General features: G+C 43.3%; 1 protein-coding gene across 1 annotated transcript; it reads right to left on the bottom strand.

Moving 5' to 3' along the window:
• Positions 1-979: 979 nt before the first annotated feature.
• On the bottom strand, positions 980-16,576 carry LOC139326918 (ammonium transporter Rh type C-like; the record flags this gene model as incomplete). The annotated part of the gene is made up of 9 exons (XM_070956654.1): positions 980-1,051; positions 2,437-2,510; positions 4,841-4,965; positions 6,645-6,781; positions 6,940-7,077; positions 8,594-8,760; positions 10,983-11,130; positions 14,567-14,717; positions 16,503-16,576. Coding segments are annotated over 9 exons (1,086 nt in total), but the record flags the coding sequence as incomplete, so codon positions are not given.
• Positions 16,577-16,579: the final 3 nt, after the last annotated feature.

The raw sequence follows: 16,579 nt of genomic DNA, 5'->3' as shown, positions 1-16,579 counted from the left end.
TGGAGAACCGGTAGCAGAAATTTTGAGTAGTTCAGAGAACCGGCAAATACCACCTCTGGCTGGCCCCAGAGTGGGGAGGGAATGGGGATTTTGCAATATCCTTCCCTTGCCACGCCCACCAAACCACGCCCGCAGAACCGGTAGTAAAAAAAAATTGGATTTCACCGCTGCTTTAGCTGTAAGGTCAACAAAGAGAGCATGCAAATATCTTTCTTGCTGCAAATTTTCAGACCTCGCATGCTTCCACCAAATGCTGAGACAAGGCCTTATAAGCAGATGTCTTCTATGGGGATTTTCCAGATTGGGAAACTGGAGCAGCCAGGAAAGTTGCAGAAGGGTGAAAAACATTTTACTGCTCTGAGCATAAGGCGGAAAAACAGAAGCCTTTTTAACAAGGATGGGGAGAGGGGGGCATAAGAATATGATAGTGCATGCTGGATGTTGGCATTGGAGTGTTGTGGTGGCCTAGAGGTGGAGCTCTCGCCTCACAATCAGGAGGCTGTTGAGTTCGATCCTAGGTAGAAGCAGATATTTCTCTCTCTGGGCACACTGAGAATATATCTGCTGAACAAAACTCCACACTGGCAACAGGAAGGGCATCCGGCCAGTAAACACTCTGCTAGTTCCATTCAGTTGCCCAGATTCCACCCCACAATGGATTATAGTGTTGTTAAATGATGATGATGATGATGATGAATGTTTGCATTATGAAAATCAGCCAGGCACTAAAGAATATCAGGAAGGATGCTGGAAGTCTGCCTTATAAATTTTTAAAAAAACGCTTTTCCATTGAAAGTATATATAATTTTTGACAAGTGAGTGGTACAAGATATTTGTGCATTGGTTTCATTTGGACTTTAATACCCTTGGAGAACCTGATCGGGTCTGCGCCATACCGTAATATTAAAAAAAAGAAGAAGAAATAAGATGGCATGTGAAAGAGTTGGCTGTCTTACCCTTCGGCTGTTAATGTCCCAGGTTAAGGGTTAATCACAGGCTTAGCATTGGAGTCATGCAGGCAGTAAAGGTTGCTCTCTTCATCGCCAGGGACCTTTGGAAGGATGGCAGAATGCAGGGTGAGTCAGAATCACCTCTTTTTTTAAAAAAAAAAAATCCCTCTTCCTGCATTGATTGCTTTTATGCACTTGAAGGTGCAGCACTGTCCAGATATCTGGATTACGGTGGTGTCTGTGGCACACAGCTAGGTGGCTGAGAGGGATGGGAGTTAGAATCCAACACGCCTGGAGGGCATGTATGTTGGGCAAAGCTGATAAGCCACCAGCTTGTTATTTGGCAGGCAATAGTGTCACCTAGTGGCAGAATATCTCTCCTCATACAGTATATCAGATAGATTAGAATTAGATGAATGGATGGATGGGAGAGAGAGAGGGAGGGAGGCAGGCAGGCAGATAGGTAGATGATAGATTGGATGGATGGATAGATGATAGATAGATAGATAGATAGATAGATAGATAGATAGATAGATAGATAGATAGATAGATAGATAGAAGAGAGTTTGTTAGATAGAGATAGATGATAGATAGATAGATAGATAGATAGATAGATAGATAGATAGATAGATAGATAGATAGATAGATAGATTAATAGATAGATAGATAGATAGATAGATAGATAGATAGATAGATAGATAGATAGATAGATAGATAGATAGATAGATGGATGATAGGAGATAGATAGATAGATGAGAGGAGATAGATAGATGATAGATAGATAGATAGATAGATAGATAGATAGATAGATAGATAGACAGATGAGAGATAGAGAGATAGACAGGCAGAGAGAGATAGGCAGATAGGCAGACAGACAGATGTTAGATAGATGTAGGCAGGAGAGAAGAGAGAGAGAGAGGCATATTAGACATGCAGGCAGATAGACAGACAGACAAAAGGGAGGATGGATATGGGAAGGAGAGAAGGAAGGAAGTTAGGAAGGGAGGGAGGGAGGGAAGATGTGAGAAGAAGAGAAGGAAGGAAGTTAGGAAGGAAGTTAGGAAAGAAAGAAGTTAGGAAGGGAGGCAGGGAGGGAGGGAGGATATAGGAATGAGAGAAGTAAGGAAGGAAGTTAGGGAGGGAGGGAGGGAGGGAGGGAGGGAAGATATGAGAAGGAGAGAAGGAAGGAAGTTAGGAAAGAAAGAAGTTAGGAAGGGAGGCAGGGAGGGAGGAAGGAAGGAAGGAAGGATATGGGAATGAGAGAAGTAAGGAAGGAAGTTAGGGAGGGAGGGAGGGAGGGAGGGAGGGAGGGAGGGAGGGAGGGAGGGAGGGAGAAGGAAGGGAGGATGGATATGTGAATGAGAGAAGGAACGAAGTTAGGAAGTTACTTCCAGGACCATGGAATAAATCATTGGTGCAGATTTGACAGAGGGAGCTTCTTCCACAATCTGGATTAATTTAATTAATCCAAGTCTAATCCACTTACTTCCCAATAGACATTATCTTCAAAGCAGTTTTCATCTGTAGGGTCACCAAAGAAGGGCAGTTTCAAAATGCCACCTTCGGGAAAGAAAAACCAGGTGCTAAATTCACTTACAGTGCATTTTAATTTTAAATTTTCTTTTTTTCTTTTCAACTGAGAAAGCACTCTGTACTATGGCACGAATCACAAAAGAAAAGAAAAAATATGTTGGGGGAAAACATCCACCAAGTTACACACAATTCACGAGAACTGGGGGGGGGAAATTACTCTTTAAGTTTGACGTCCAAAATTTGAAAGAGCTGCACAACTGGAAACATGAAAGAAATACTTCCTATAATTGCAGGAAAATGGCAGGATTTTTCCATATCTGTCTACAATAGTTGAGATCAGAGGGAAAATGATTTTACTTTTCTATTTATTTATTTTTTTTAACCAAACCTTAACAAGCCAGAAGATGGCAGCAGGGAAACATCAGAGACTTGGACATGGGGTTGAGTCATAGAAAATTAGAGATAGATGAATAGGCAGAGATTTCACCTCTTACTGGCACACTGTTAAGAAAAACAGCTGTTCTTCATGAGGATTTTTCACTTAGAACATAGGATAATAGGATTGGGAGGGACCCTGGAGGTCTTCTAGCCTAACAATTTTTTACACATTGGCAAAAAAAATCAGAACACAAAATACAAGCTGGGCGGATATGACCTCGTAGACGACCCTCACTCTGTCAAGGACCTTAGAGTACTCATCTCAAATGATCTAAGTGCCATAACTCACTGCAACAACATTGCCAAAAAGGCATTAAGAGTAGTTAACCTAATCTTGCGTAGCTTCTTCTCCGGTAATATTGTACTGCAAACTAGGGCATACAAAACCTTTGCTAGACCAATTCTCGACTACAGCTCATCTGTCTAGAACCCGCACTGCATATCGGACATTAATATAATTGAGTCCAGAGATATTTCATGAGAAGAGTCCTATATTCCTTTGCTCGCAACAGAATACCTTATGCCACCAGGCTTGAAATTTTGGGATTAGACAATTTAGAACTATGCCGCCTTCGGTCTGACCTAAGAGTAGTACACAAAATTATCTGCTACAATGTCCTTACCTGTCAATGATTACTTCAGCTTCAACCACAACAATACACGAGCACACAATAGATACAAACTTAAGGTAAACCGCTCCAAACTCGATTGCAGAAAATAGGACTTCAGCAACAGAGTGGTCAATGCCTGGAATGCACTACCTGACTCTGTTGTTACATCCTCAACCCCCCCTAAATTTTAACCTTAGATTATCTACTGTTGACCTCACCCCATTCCTAAGAGGCCTGTAAGGGGCGTGCATAAGCGCACCAGCGTGTCTTCCGTCCCTGTCCTAATGTCCCCCATTCATTTGTATCCATTTCATGTATTCATAATCATGTTTATACCTATAGCTGTTACCTTATACATGCTTGACAAATAAATAAATAAAAATAAATAAATAAAGCCCCTGCTTAAGCAGGAGACACTACACCATTCTGGATAAATGATTATCCAATCTTTTCTTAAAGACCTCCAGTGATTGAATATCCACAATTTCTGGTGGCAAGCTGTTCCACGGATTAATTGTTCTCACTGTCAGGAAAATGCTCCTTAGTTCTAGGTTGCATCTCTCCTTGGTTAGTTTTCACCTAAATTTAAATCTTGGCTTTGCCTCGAATTACGTGATCCAGAGAAAGACTCCATTTCTACCTTCAAGCAGGAGAGAAAATACAGAAAGGCTGGCATCGGAATACAGAATAGGATTTGGAAGGGACCCTGGAGATCTTTTTGTCTGACCCTCTCCTTGAGCAGGAGATCCTATATTGGCCAACCTTTTCGGCACTGAGTCTCCTTAATTCCAGGATGCTTCTCTCCTTGATTAGTTTCCATCCATTATTTCTTGTCCTGCCCTCTGGTGCTTTGACAAACAAGCTGACCCCCTCTTCTTTGTGTAAAGGTAAAGTAAAGGTAAAGGTTCCCCTTGCACATATGTGCTAGTCATTCCCGACTCTAGGGGGCGGTGCTCATCTCTGTTACAAAGCCGAAGAGCCAGCGCTGTCCGAAGACATCTCCGTGGTCATGTGGCCGGCATGACTAAACGCAGAAGGTGCACGGAACGCTGATACCTTCCCACCAAAGGTGGTCCCTGTTTTTCTACTTGCATTTTTTACATGCTTTCGAACTGCTAGGTTGGCAGAAGCTGGGACAAGTAAAGGGAGCTCACCCCATTACGTGGCACTAGGGATTCGAACTGCTGACATGCCGACCTTTCGATCGACAAGCTCAGCGTCTTAGCCACCGAGCCACCGCATCCCATTTTTGTGACGATCCCTCAAATACTGAAATACTGCTATCATGTCACCACTTCTTCCACTGACCTACAATAGCTCCTCCTACCAAAGCCATAGCTAGTGATACTGCAATGCCAGCTGCTTGGAATCCTCCTTGGATACTGGGTGTTCGATCCCGATATTCTCCGGTGAAGCCAAACATGTTGATGAGCCTGTGAGAGTGAAGTGAAGTGGAAAAGAGAGGAACGTGAAGATTTCTCTCCATATCAAAGACAATTGTAGTCCCAAGTTCTTTTTGGTTCATCACCATCCATCTTGTTTTCCCTCAAAGTTCTACAGAGGAATTACTGAGTCTGTCATCTGCACCTCTATAACTGTCTGGTTTGGTTCTGCAACCCAACAAGACAGACACTGACTTCAGAGGATAATTAGAACTGCAGAAAAAACAATGGCTACCAACCTGCCTTCCATTGAGGACCTGTATACTGCATGAGTCAAAAAGAGGGCTGTGAAAATATCTACAGACCCCTTGCATCCTGGACATAAACTGTTTCAACTCCTACCCTCAAAACGACGCTATAGAGCACTGCACACCAGAACAACTAGACACAAGGACAGTTGTGTCTGCTAAACAAATAATTCTTTCAACACTGTCGAACTATTCACTAAGTCTGCATTACTATTACTATTAATCTTCTCATCATTCCTACCACCCATCTCCTTCCACTTATGACTGCATGACTGTAACTTTGTTGCTTGTATCGTTATCAGTGGTGGGTTGCCCCTGGTTTGGTCCGGTTCTTGCAAACCGGTAGTAAAACCGGGCGGGGGAAGCTCCGCCCAACCACCCAGATGTCATCATAGATGATCTGCACATGCGCAAAAGCTCGGCGCGCTATCCCATTGCAAACCGGTAGTAAAGGCAAGTAGAACCCACCCCTGATCCTTATGATTTATATTGATTGTTTCCTAGTATGATTTGATTGCTTATTTGTACCCTATGACAATCATTTAAGTGTTGTACCTTATGATTCTTGATGAATGTATCTTGTCTTTTTATGTACACTGAGAGCATATGCACCAAAGACAAATTCCTTGTGTGTCCAATCACACTTGGCCAATAAAGAATTCTATTCTATTCTATTCTATTCTATTCTATTCTATTCTATTCTATTCTATTCTATTCTATTCTATTCTATTCTATTCTACTCTACTCTACTCTACTCTACTCTACTAATTCAATTCTATTCTATTCTACTCTACTCTACTTTACTCTACTCTACTCTACTAATTCTATTCTATTCTATTCTATTCTATTCTATTCTATTCTATTCTATTCTATTCTATTCTATTCTATTCTATTCTATTCTACTCTACTCTACTCTACTCTACTCTATTCTAAAGTGAGAGTTGCTGGGAAGGTCACCAATGGTCATCCCCATAATTTTGGGGCATAGTACTGTAACTGGTGTAAATACATGAGGGTTGCCAAGCGTCCAATTTTTTCCCCAATACTTTTTTTTATTTTATTTTATTCAGAAAGTTAAAATAGAAACTCCAAAGGAACAAAAAAAAAAAAAAGAAAAAGAAAAGAAAAAAAATCTTACAAAACAAAATAAAGCTAGACAAAACTTTTTAAAAACGTACATTAGAAAAGAAAAGAAAAAAAGCAACGACACATATACATATATTCTCCCACCCTAGTTGAATACCGATAGGTGTATTGGAGCGATAAAGGTCGTCCTCCACTTACGACCACAACTGAGCCCAGCATTTCTGTTGTTAAGTGAGACGTTTTGTTAAGTGAGTTTTGCCCCATTTTACGACCTTTCTTGCCACGGGCCTTGTGTTTCACACCCCTGCCCTACACAGACGTCCCAAAGCACCTCACCCTTTCTTTCCATAGACTCCTTCTGTAGCAGCGGCAGCAGTGACGGCCCCCACGATGCCTCCAATTAAACCTGGCATTCCGTGAAGGTTGTGGACGCCACAGGTGTCTTGGATATGTAGCTTGGCATCTAGGAAAGGCTAGAAGAAAGGAAGGAAGGACAAAAAGTGAGCACTGCAGAGAGGAAATTGCCACAACAATGTAATGTAATGTAAAGAAGTAACATCTCCACTTTTTTGCGGCTTGGTCCTTCCATCAAAGCTCAAGGAAGCTTTGGTGCATTCAGAAATGCTCTTACTGTGATGTAGACGTATCCGATGGTCGTCACAATGCCACAGAGGAAGCCCACAATGAGGGCACCATATGGGGTGAGCATCATTTCAGCAGAGGTTCCTACGGCCACACCGCCGGCCAGGGTAGCATTTTGAATATGGACCTGTGAAGACACAGCAATTTTAATTCCTGATTTTCTACTTTATGTATTCTTTTTTTTTTTTTTCCCTCAAGGGTCATTTTCACCTCCTTTTTGACACAATGCAATAGTCTTTTAAAAGTGCAGTCTTGGTATGATTAGCACAATGGCTTTTCTGACCTATTGTGGAGGAGGAAGGAAGAAGGAGGAAGGAGGAAGGAAAAAGAAGGGGGAGAGAGGGGAGGAAAGAAAGAAAGAAAGAAAGAAAGAAAGAAAGAAAGAAAGAAAGAAAGAAAGAAAGAAAGAAAGAAAGAAAGAGAAAGAAAGAAAGAGAAAGAAGGAAAGAAAGAGAAAGAGAAAGAAAGAACAAGAGAGAGAAAGAAAGAAAAAGAAAGGAGGGAGGGAGGGAGGGAGAGGAAGGAAGAAAGGAAGGGAGAAAGAAAGGAAGGAGGGAAGGAAGGGAAAGAAAGAAAGAGAGAAAGAGAAAGAGAGAGAGAAAGAAAAAAGAAAGACAGAAGGAAGGAAGGAAGGAAGGAAGGAAGGAAGGAAGGAAGGAAAGAAAGTGAAACAAAGAAAGAGAAAGAAGGAAAGAAAGAGAAAAAGAGAAAGAAAGAACAAGAGAGAGAGAGAAAGAAAAAGAAGGAAAGGGGAGGGAGAGGAAGGAAGGAAGGAAGGAAGGGAGAAAGAAAGGAAGGAGAGAAGGAAGGAAGGGAAAGAAAGAAAGTGAGAGAGAGAAAGAGAGAGAGAGAAAGAAAAAAGAAAGACAAGGAAGGAAGGAAGGAAGGAAGGAAGGAAGGAAGGAAGGAAGGAAGGAAGGAAGGAAGGAAGGAAGAAAGAGAGAGAGAGAGATACACGCACCCTTGTGGTGGGGGTTCCATGAAACTTTGTACAAGATAACAGAAAGTCATGACACCATTTTTAATGCTTGCTTGCTTGATTGATTGATTTGCAGGCAAGCAGGTAGGTGAGTAGACACACAAGCAGCCCCCCCCCCCCTTGGGGTGGGTTCTAAAAAATTTTATTACTGGTTCTGTGGGCGTGGCTTATTTTGTGGGTGTGGCTTGATGGTCATGTGACAATTCTTTAGGATTTAGCAGAGGTACTGGTCTACCAGGCTTTGAACTGCTTGCAGAGCTGTACTGATCTACCCATTTATTTTTTGCAGGCACTGATCTATCATGTATTTTTGCAGGCACTGGTCTACTCATTTGTTTTCTTTTAACACTGATCAGCTGTAGGGCGGCCCTTTGAAGCCCCGCGGCAAGAGTTTAAACAGTTTTTTTTCCCTCTAGCCATCAGCTGGGACTCAGGAGGCAGCAATAGATTGGGGGTGGGGCCAAATAAAAGGTAAGAATAATGCGGGGGGGAAGTGGGGGGGCGGGGGGCAGAACCGGTTCGGTGATGTCATATCGTCACCGCTACAGGCTCGGGAGAACTGGGCTGAACCAGGAGGAACCCACCACTGCCCTGTAGTAAGGTATTCCATGAAACCTTGTGAAAGATAAGAGAAAGGCATGACATCTTGCCCGACCTTACTCACCATGTTCAACCTTCCCTTCTTTTGCAAGAGACTGGAGAAGGCCACAGAAGTGAGGACACAAGCAGCAAGGGAACAATAGGTGTTGATGGCAGCTCGGTGCTGTGCATCCCCGTGATTGGAAATGGCTGAGTTAAAGCTGGGCCAATACATCCATAGAAACAAGGTTCCTGCAATGGTAGTTTAAGAACTGGCTTTTTATAAGGATGGACCAGGAACTGCAGGCAGCTCACTCTTCTGGATAAAGCATGAGGGATGAACGTAAGCCTCTGAGAAGCCCTCTAGCCCAGGGGTCAGCAACCTGCGGCTCTGGAGCCACATGTGGCTCTTTCACCCCTCTGTTGCAGGTCCCTGTCACTCAAAATATGCCAATGTGCAACACCTGCCGGCACGCAATTTATTGAGCTTTTCAACCACCGGTAGGTCAACCAAGGATAAATCCAAGAAGAGAAAAATTTCAGAAGAAAACAGAATGTTTAATTCAACTACATTTGCTAGTTTTGTGGTGGCTCAAGAAATAGTCAGGCACGGGAAGGGTTTTTGTGGCTCCCGGTGTTTTCTTTTCTGTGGGAAACGGGTCCAAATGGCTCTTTTGAGTGTTTAAGGTTGCAGACCCCTGCTCTAGCCCAACTAGAGACTGGGCAGGAAAAATAACCTTACTAATCAATCACTAATATTGATCTGTATAACAGCATATTTACTGGTTTCTTGTACAGAAATACTTCCAGGTCTATTTAGTGTGCATTGTTTAAAAAAACAACAACATCCAAAATAGGACCTTGAGGTTGAAATAACAAAACCAGAAAAGCAAGCTCCCTAATTTAATGAGATGTTCGCAGATCAGTAAATGGGCAGTTTAGAACAGGGGTGACCAACATTTCGGACCTCAGGGATTACTAAATTCATAATTTTAAATCCAGCGGACCGCTAATACGATCTGCCTAATGACCGGCTGGGTGGGCGTGGTTAGGTGGTCATGTGACTAGGTGGGTGTGGCCAACTCAATGTCATGTCGAGGGGCGCCTCGTTAGTCTCTACTCGCCCCTCCTCTCCCAGCCACTTCTTGCCTACCTGCCCAGACTTCTTAGGGCCCCAACAGGAAGCAGTTGTTGGAGCTAAGCAGCCACCATGAGAAAGAGTTGGCAAAACAGCTGGCTCAGTTCAAATTGGATCTGGCTGAGAAGGAGGCTCAGCAGAAGCACCTCACTGAGGACTATGAGCCTAGGATTTCCCGGCAGAGTGTCACTGCGTTTTTTGTATTTACCAGCTGAGCTCATTATTTCTAGACTGTCAGACTTTCCGTAGCTTGCCAAAATTTCTTATCAGTAACTGATACTACGTATGTCCGCATTCTTTCTTTCTACTTCACCCTTTTCTTTGTTCTCCTGCCAAGAGAAGTCCGACTGCAGAGATGTAGTCGGTAGGAACTTTATCAAAATGTAACAATTTAATTATTTTAGATCAGTAAGATGTTTTATTTTCTTCTTTACAATAAATATGAGTTTTAATTAGAAGATGTATTCCGGTTTTATTTTTCAAAGGTATACACAAGGAAAATGCCACGATCCAGGCAATTACCCCAGAGGCTAATTGCCTCTGACACAGAGGGAAGACCTGCGGGAATGTAAGGCCAGGTACCGGCACCTGAAGGCTCAGCCGGCTGAGATGGTCAGCCAATTCCAGGCCATGAGGCAGTCCCACTGGAACAAGGCCCTCCGGCTCTTCGCCACCAGCAGCATTTCCCTCCAGCCTTCTCCCAAAGCCCGGCAACAGGAGGCCGAAGCAGACCCCAAGTCGGAATTTCTGCCCCCACCGACCTGGACAAAAAGACCCCGAAGGGGGAGACTCTCTGCAGCAACACAAATGTTCACTGCATATATCCGGCCAAGGAGCTGTAGTTTGAGGACCCCTGATTTAGTGCAATATAAAAAAATGCAAATAATTTTTCTGTGGACCACCAAAATTTTCTCGCAGACCAGCAGTGGTCCACAGACCACCAGTTGGTGACCGCTGGTTTAGAAAAGAGCTCATCAAGAAACTTCTACATTCCTTTCAGTGTGATCGTAAGGATCGAAAGAGGTTTTAAGATTTCCAAAACAATGACATGCCAAGCATATCTTTTCCTGCTTTTCCGAGATGTGATGAAGGGGCAGCTTTGTGCACGGTGGATTAAAGGCTCAAAGTCCTACAATCCTTTCACAATATTTTCCACTTTAAGTACCTTCACCTTGAGCACTTTAAGTACCTTGGGCTACTTTAAACAGAAATAAAGGTAAGAGAAAAGGCCTCTTCGTCAGTAGCCTGAAGCCTCTTTTTCACTGTTCCTGACTATTTGTCTCAGAAAGCGAAGGATCTCCTGCCTAACAGAGAGAGAGGAGGAACCACAACTCACCGATCATGGCAAAAAGATCTGAATGGTAAACAGATTCCTGCTTGTCTTTGGTCTGCTCGAGGTTGGGCCGGTACAAAATAGAGGTCACCGTTAGGCCAAAGTAAGCACCAAATGTATGTATGGTCATGGATCCTCCAGCATCTTTCACCTGCAGTAACCGATATAAAAGAGGTTGAAGCCTACCCAGAAATAATTGGTTTATTCTACAGAGAATCAGCATATCACAAATGAAACTTGAACCCAGTTGCTTAACAAACTAAATAGAACATTTGTGCCTTTGGGCATCTCAAAATTCTATTTCTGGATGTCCCCCCCCCAAAAAAAAATGCTTTTCAAAGCAACCGGACTCTCTTTCCCTTGGGTTTCTTAGTTGTTGTTTTTGATTCCCTTGAAAACGTTTTGCTTGTCATTCAAGAAGCTCCTTCAGTGAAGTTCAGAACTGGGGAAGCTTCTTGGATAAGAAGGTACATGTTTTCAAGGAAAAAAAAATCAAGAAAGACCAATTATCTTTTGAAAAGCACCTGTGGGACAACCATGACTTGGATGATTGAGAATCTCCAGAGACATGGCCTTCTGGATCTTCAGCCAGACGATATCTCTAATTTAGCCTCCCTTCACCTGTACTCAGGAAACGTTCTGGAACTGCTTTCACTGCTACTCATATGCAAGAAAGTAGATTCTTGACAAAGAACAAGTAGCAGACTTTTCGTGTTGCTTAGTTACACAATCCATAGCACGGACCATGGTAGTATCATAGCTGCTGTTGCGGTGGTGGGATTCAATTTTTTTACTACCGGCTCTGTGGGCGTGGCTTGGTGGGCATGGTGTGGCTTGGTAGGTGTGGCTTGGTGGGCGTGACAGGGGAAGGATACTGCAAAATCTCCATTCCCACCCCACTCCAGGGGAAGGATACTGCAAAATCTTCATTTACTCCCCACTCTTGGGGGAAGGATATTGTAAAATCTCCATTCCTACCCTACTCTGAAGCCAGCCAGAGGTGATATTTGCCAGTTCTCCGAACTACTCAAAATTTCCTCTACCAGTTCTCCAGAACCTGACAGAACCTGCTGAATAGCACCCCTGTTCTGTTGGCTTTCCTCCCTTCTCTCTCTTTTTACTTTGGTGTGAGATCTTTTAAGTTGTAAACCAGCAGGCAAGGACTATCTTATCTGAAAGATACCCCAGGAGTCCTTCTGGCTGAACAATGAGATAAAAAAAAAAAATTCTAACAAACACAAAGATGAAACATTGGGGGAAAAAAATGCATGCGATTGCTAGTGCCAAGAATGGAGTTGTAACTACTTTGCCCTTCAGAGGATACAACTCTTATCGCTGGTTTTACAATGGGTGGAAGAATAATTTGGGATGTCGTATTTATTCAAGCGTCTTGTCCCTCTGGTCTGAATGAGAGCAGAAGACAAACTGTATGAATTTACCAGACGAGAAGCTCCTTTGCTTGCAAAAAGAACATGTGGAGCTGAAGTCAAGGAGCTCTGCCCTGCATTCCACAGTGCTGGTAATATTATTTTAAGTCTGCTTTTCGATTCAGACCCTCAAGCCACAATCTCATTCAATCCCCTTATCTGATGGCTAATCTGTTCCTCTCAGGGGCTTTTTATGTACGTTCAATCAAAGTGTGCCCTACTTGTGCAACCACATTCCAAGTCTTGCATCTTGTGCGTCATGGATAAGAAACCAGCAATGGGCTCTGATCCCTTCCTAATTTGGTTCTCCTCTCACTTACATAGTGGGCATGAGAGGAGACTGTAATATAATGGTCTCCCATAAAGTGCTACCTTGACCAGTAACATGGTAGTAACATGATCATACTGGTTACTGGTTACCAGTAACCAGTAACTTCTGGGCATTAAGGAAGGCACAGTAACTTATTATCTAGTGATAATAAAATACAAGATTAATAAAGTCAACACAAATCCAAGTGAAAGAACACAACAGCTCCATCTGTTCCCTCAAAAATAGAATATATACCCAACATCAAAAAGAACTGTCGGGATGAAATGTGAAGCGTAGCAAATAAAACGACAGCTCTTGATGTTTTAGAAGCCTGAAAGAGCGGTCATCCAAGACAATGGATAAAGTAACATGGTGGAAACCAAGCAAGCTTCTCTTACCAGAGGAGCCATCACCCAGAAAGTCCTGTCTCTTTTTGCCACCCTTCTGAAAGCTGAAGAAAATCTGAAGTCTTAGCAAATGCTATTCTGGTGCATGTATAATTGTTAAGATTTTCATTGGATACCTAGGAGGTTCGGCAGGGGGTTTCAGCAAATGTTGCTAAATTAATCTCCCCAATCTGGAGACCTCTCTAGTTGCATTTGGACTGCAAAATTCCAACCTGCTTTCTTAGATATGCTGGTGGGAGATTTTGGGAATTGTAAAGGAATGAATCTAGAGAGCACTTACTTGGGTAAAGATGTGTTATAGCAAGGGTATAAAAAAAATATAGCTAGTAAGCCACATTTAGGATTTTCTCCCTCAATTGTATACCTCCAAGGCAGTGGTAGGATTCAAAATTTTTTACTACTGGTTCTGTGGGCATGGCTTGGTGAGTATGGCATGGCTTGGTGGGCGTGGCAGGGGAAGGATGCTGCAAAATCTCCATTCCCACCCCACTCCAGGGGAAAATTACTGCAAAATCTTCATTTCCTCCCAATCAACTGGGACTTGGGAGGCAGAGAATAAATGGAGGTGGGGCCAGTCAGAGGTGGTATTTACCAGTTCTCCGAACCACTCAAAATTTCTGCTACCGGTTCTCCAGAACTGGTCAGAACCTGCTGAAACCCACCTCTGCTCCAAGGTATAAAATCTCTGTCAAAATTTAGAAAAACTATGTCACGAATCCATTCCAAAAGATTTCAAGTGACTGTATGCATCAGATGCAAGACATACCAAAATTTCAAATTTCTGAGCCTCTTCCTCCTGTCAGTGTGGTATGATGATCTAGAAGAAGATGATCTTTATGGGGCAGGAGGATTGGCGTCACCAATCTCTTGTTCCAATAATAGTCTGGTATGAGGATGTTTGCTTAAAGAAATGTCCCTCACGCCCAGCCCTGAAAAGCTTAGAGTAGGCCTTGAACTGAAGGAAGTTTGTGTCAGGTCCCAAGAACCAAGAACTATAGATGGAGTTACTTCCGAGTAGTTTCCTTTATTGTTCTTCATCTCTAGACCTATAAGTGAGAATCGCTAAGGAGGGGGCTGTTTTAAACCTCTTCCTTCTGACCAAACTTTCCGAACTTCATTGCCTTTTTGTTCTTTGGAATGTAGCCCCTCCCTCCTGGGAATCCAGATTACATTCCACCACAGTAAAACATACCCTTAAACTTAAACCATTGTCCTCTTTGTCTTGCATCTGCAGAGAGTTACTCAGGATGGTAAGTGATAATAACCAAATACATAAGGTGTCAGGCCTGATGATCCAATGAAAAAGATGGCTTCCTGTCAGGCCTGGGAGCCATCTTTTTCCGTTGGATCTTCAGGGCTGACACAAGGAATCTTTGTCACAAAATTTGGAATTAAGACAGGGAAGCATCTCTGAATGTTTGAAAGCAAGATGAAGAGCCTTACATGGAGCAGATCAAGCAGGATATATTCATTGACGGAGAAGAGGGTCACTTGAAACAGTGTCATAATGAGCAGCTGGACGGGGCTGACTTTGCCCAAAATGGCACCAAAGGCGATACAAACAGAACCCACGCAGAAATCTGCATTAATCAGGCTGAGAGGAGAAGGAAGAGATGGGGAAGTCAGAGAAGGCTACAGAGGCAACACAACACTGAGCGTCTTGGAATTGCACTTGATCCCATGAGCCAGCAGTGAGACATGGCTACAAAAAATGATACCTGAGGTTAGATTATGTACCCTTGGAGTCACGGTTGACCCTTGGCAGTAGCGGAATTCAATTTTTTTTACTACCAGTTCTGTGGGCGTGGCTTGGTGGGTATGGTGTGGCTTAGTGGGCATAGCAGAGGAAGGATACTGCAAAATCTCCATTCCCACCCTACTCCAGGGGAAGGATACTGCAAAATCCCCATTCCCTCCCCACTCTTGGAGGAAGGATATTGCAAAATCTCCATTCCTACCCTACTCTGGGGCCAGCCAGAGGTGGTATTTACCAGTTCTCCAAACTACTCAAAATTTCCACTACTGGTTCTCCAAAACCTGTCAGAACCTGCTGAATTTCACCCCTGACCAGTGGTGGATTGCTCCCGGTTCAGACCGGTTTGCAAGAACTGGTAATAAAACCGGCAGGAGGCTCCGCCCACCGTCCCGGATGTCATCATCGATGATCTGCGCATGCATGCGCGATCCCATTGCGAACCGGTAGTAAAGGTAAGTAGAACCCACCCCTGACCCTGACCCTGACCCTTGGGGATGACATGGATAGATTTTGTCCACTATGAACTGTCCCTAACCTAGACTTTTAGGTCGTCCAATGAGGCTGTATCAAGAGAAGATGAATTTCTAAATCATGGAAAATCACCATTCTATTCTTTTTTCTTTTTCTTTTTTGCTGGAAAGTATTCAGGCAATCAGAAAAGTAAATCAGAACAATCCTAAAAGGCTAGCTCATTATTAATAACATAAGCACCATGATGGCACAGTGGTTAGAGTGCAGTACTGCAGGCTACTTCTGCTGACTGCCGGCTGCCTGCAATTGGTATTCAGATCTCACCAGGCTCAAGGTTGACTCAGCCTTCCATCCTTCTGAGGTGGGTAAAATGGGGACTCAGATTGTTGGGGGCATTAGGCTGACTCTGTAAACCACTTAGAGAGGGCTGTAAAACACTGTGAAGTGGTATATAAATCTAAATGCTATTGTCTAAGTCTAAGTGTTATTGTCCTTCCTTCCTTCCTTCCTTCCTTCCTTCCTTCCTTCCTTCCTTCCTTCCTTCCTTCCCTCTCCCTCCCTCCCTTCCTCCCTCCCTCCCTCCCTCCCTCCCTCCTTCTTTCCTTCCTTCCTTCCTTCCTTCCTTCCTTCCTTCCTTCCTTCCTTCCTTCCTTCCTTCCTTCCTTCCTTCAGGTTGACTCAGTCTTCCATCCTTCCAAGGTGGATAAAATGAGGACCCAAATTGTTGGGGGAAATAGGCTGACTCTAAGCTGACTTTACAGCTTAGAGAGGGCTGTAAAAGCACTATGAAGCGGTATATAAGTCTAAATGCTATTGCTATATATACAATAGCAGCCATTTTGTCAGTGCACTCAGAATATTCACTCCAAATTCCATATCTGCCTTTGATCTAAAATTCCAAGTATGCCTCAGAACAAGTGGAGTGTTTCAGATGATGCTTCAGCATTCTCTCTAAAATGCTGTTTTTTGGAAGTCCTGGACATTTATTTTGGACTCCATAAATGATAAGAGATTCCATCTTATCTCTCTCCCAGTGCACATCTTTGCATTCCTAAGCCACAAATTTAATCTATCTTCATTATTGTTTCATGCTCGTCTTGCGTCCTGCTACCCAGAAACTCTTTCTTTCCGTGTCCAAGCATGCCAACTTACCTTTCTACTCCAATGAGTATCCTTCCATGCTCAAAGGTATGGAGCCAGCCCTGCATCAGAAGAGCCCACTGGATCCC

Source organism: Pituophis catenifer, unplaced genomic scaffold, assembly GCF_029215685.1.
Source record: "Pituophis catenifer annectens isolate HBS135680 unplaced genomic scaffold, rPitCat1.0.hap2 SCAF_336, whole genome shotgun sequence".
NCBI classification, from domain to species: Eukaryota; Metazoa; Chordata; class Lepidosauria; order Squamata; family Colubridae; genus Pituophis; species Pituophis catenifer.
Note: the sequence above shows the minus strand (reverse complement) of the source record. Positions and strands in the feature narration are given on the sequence as shown.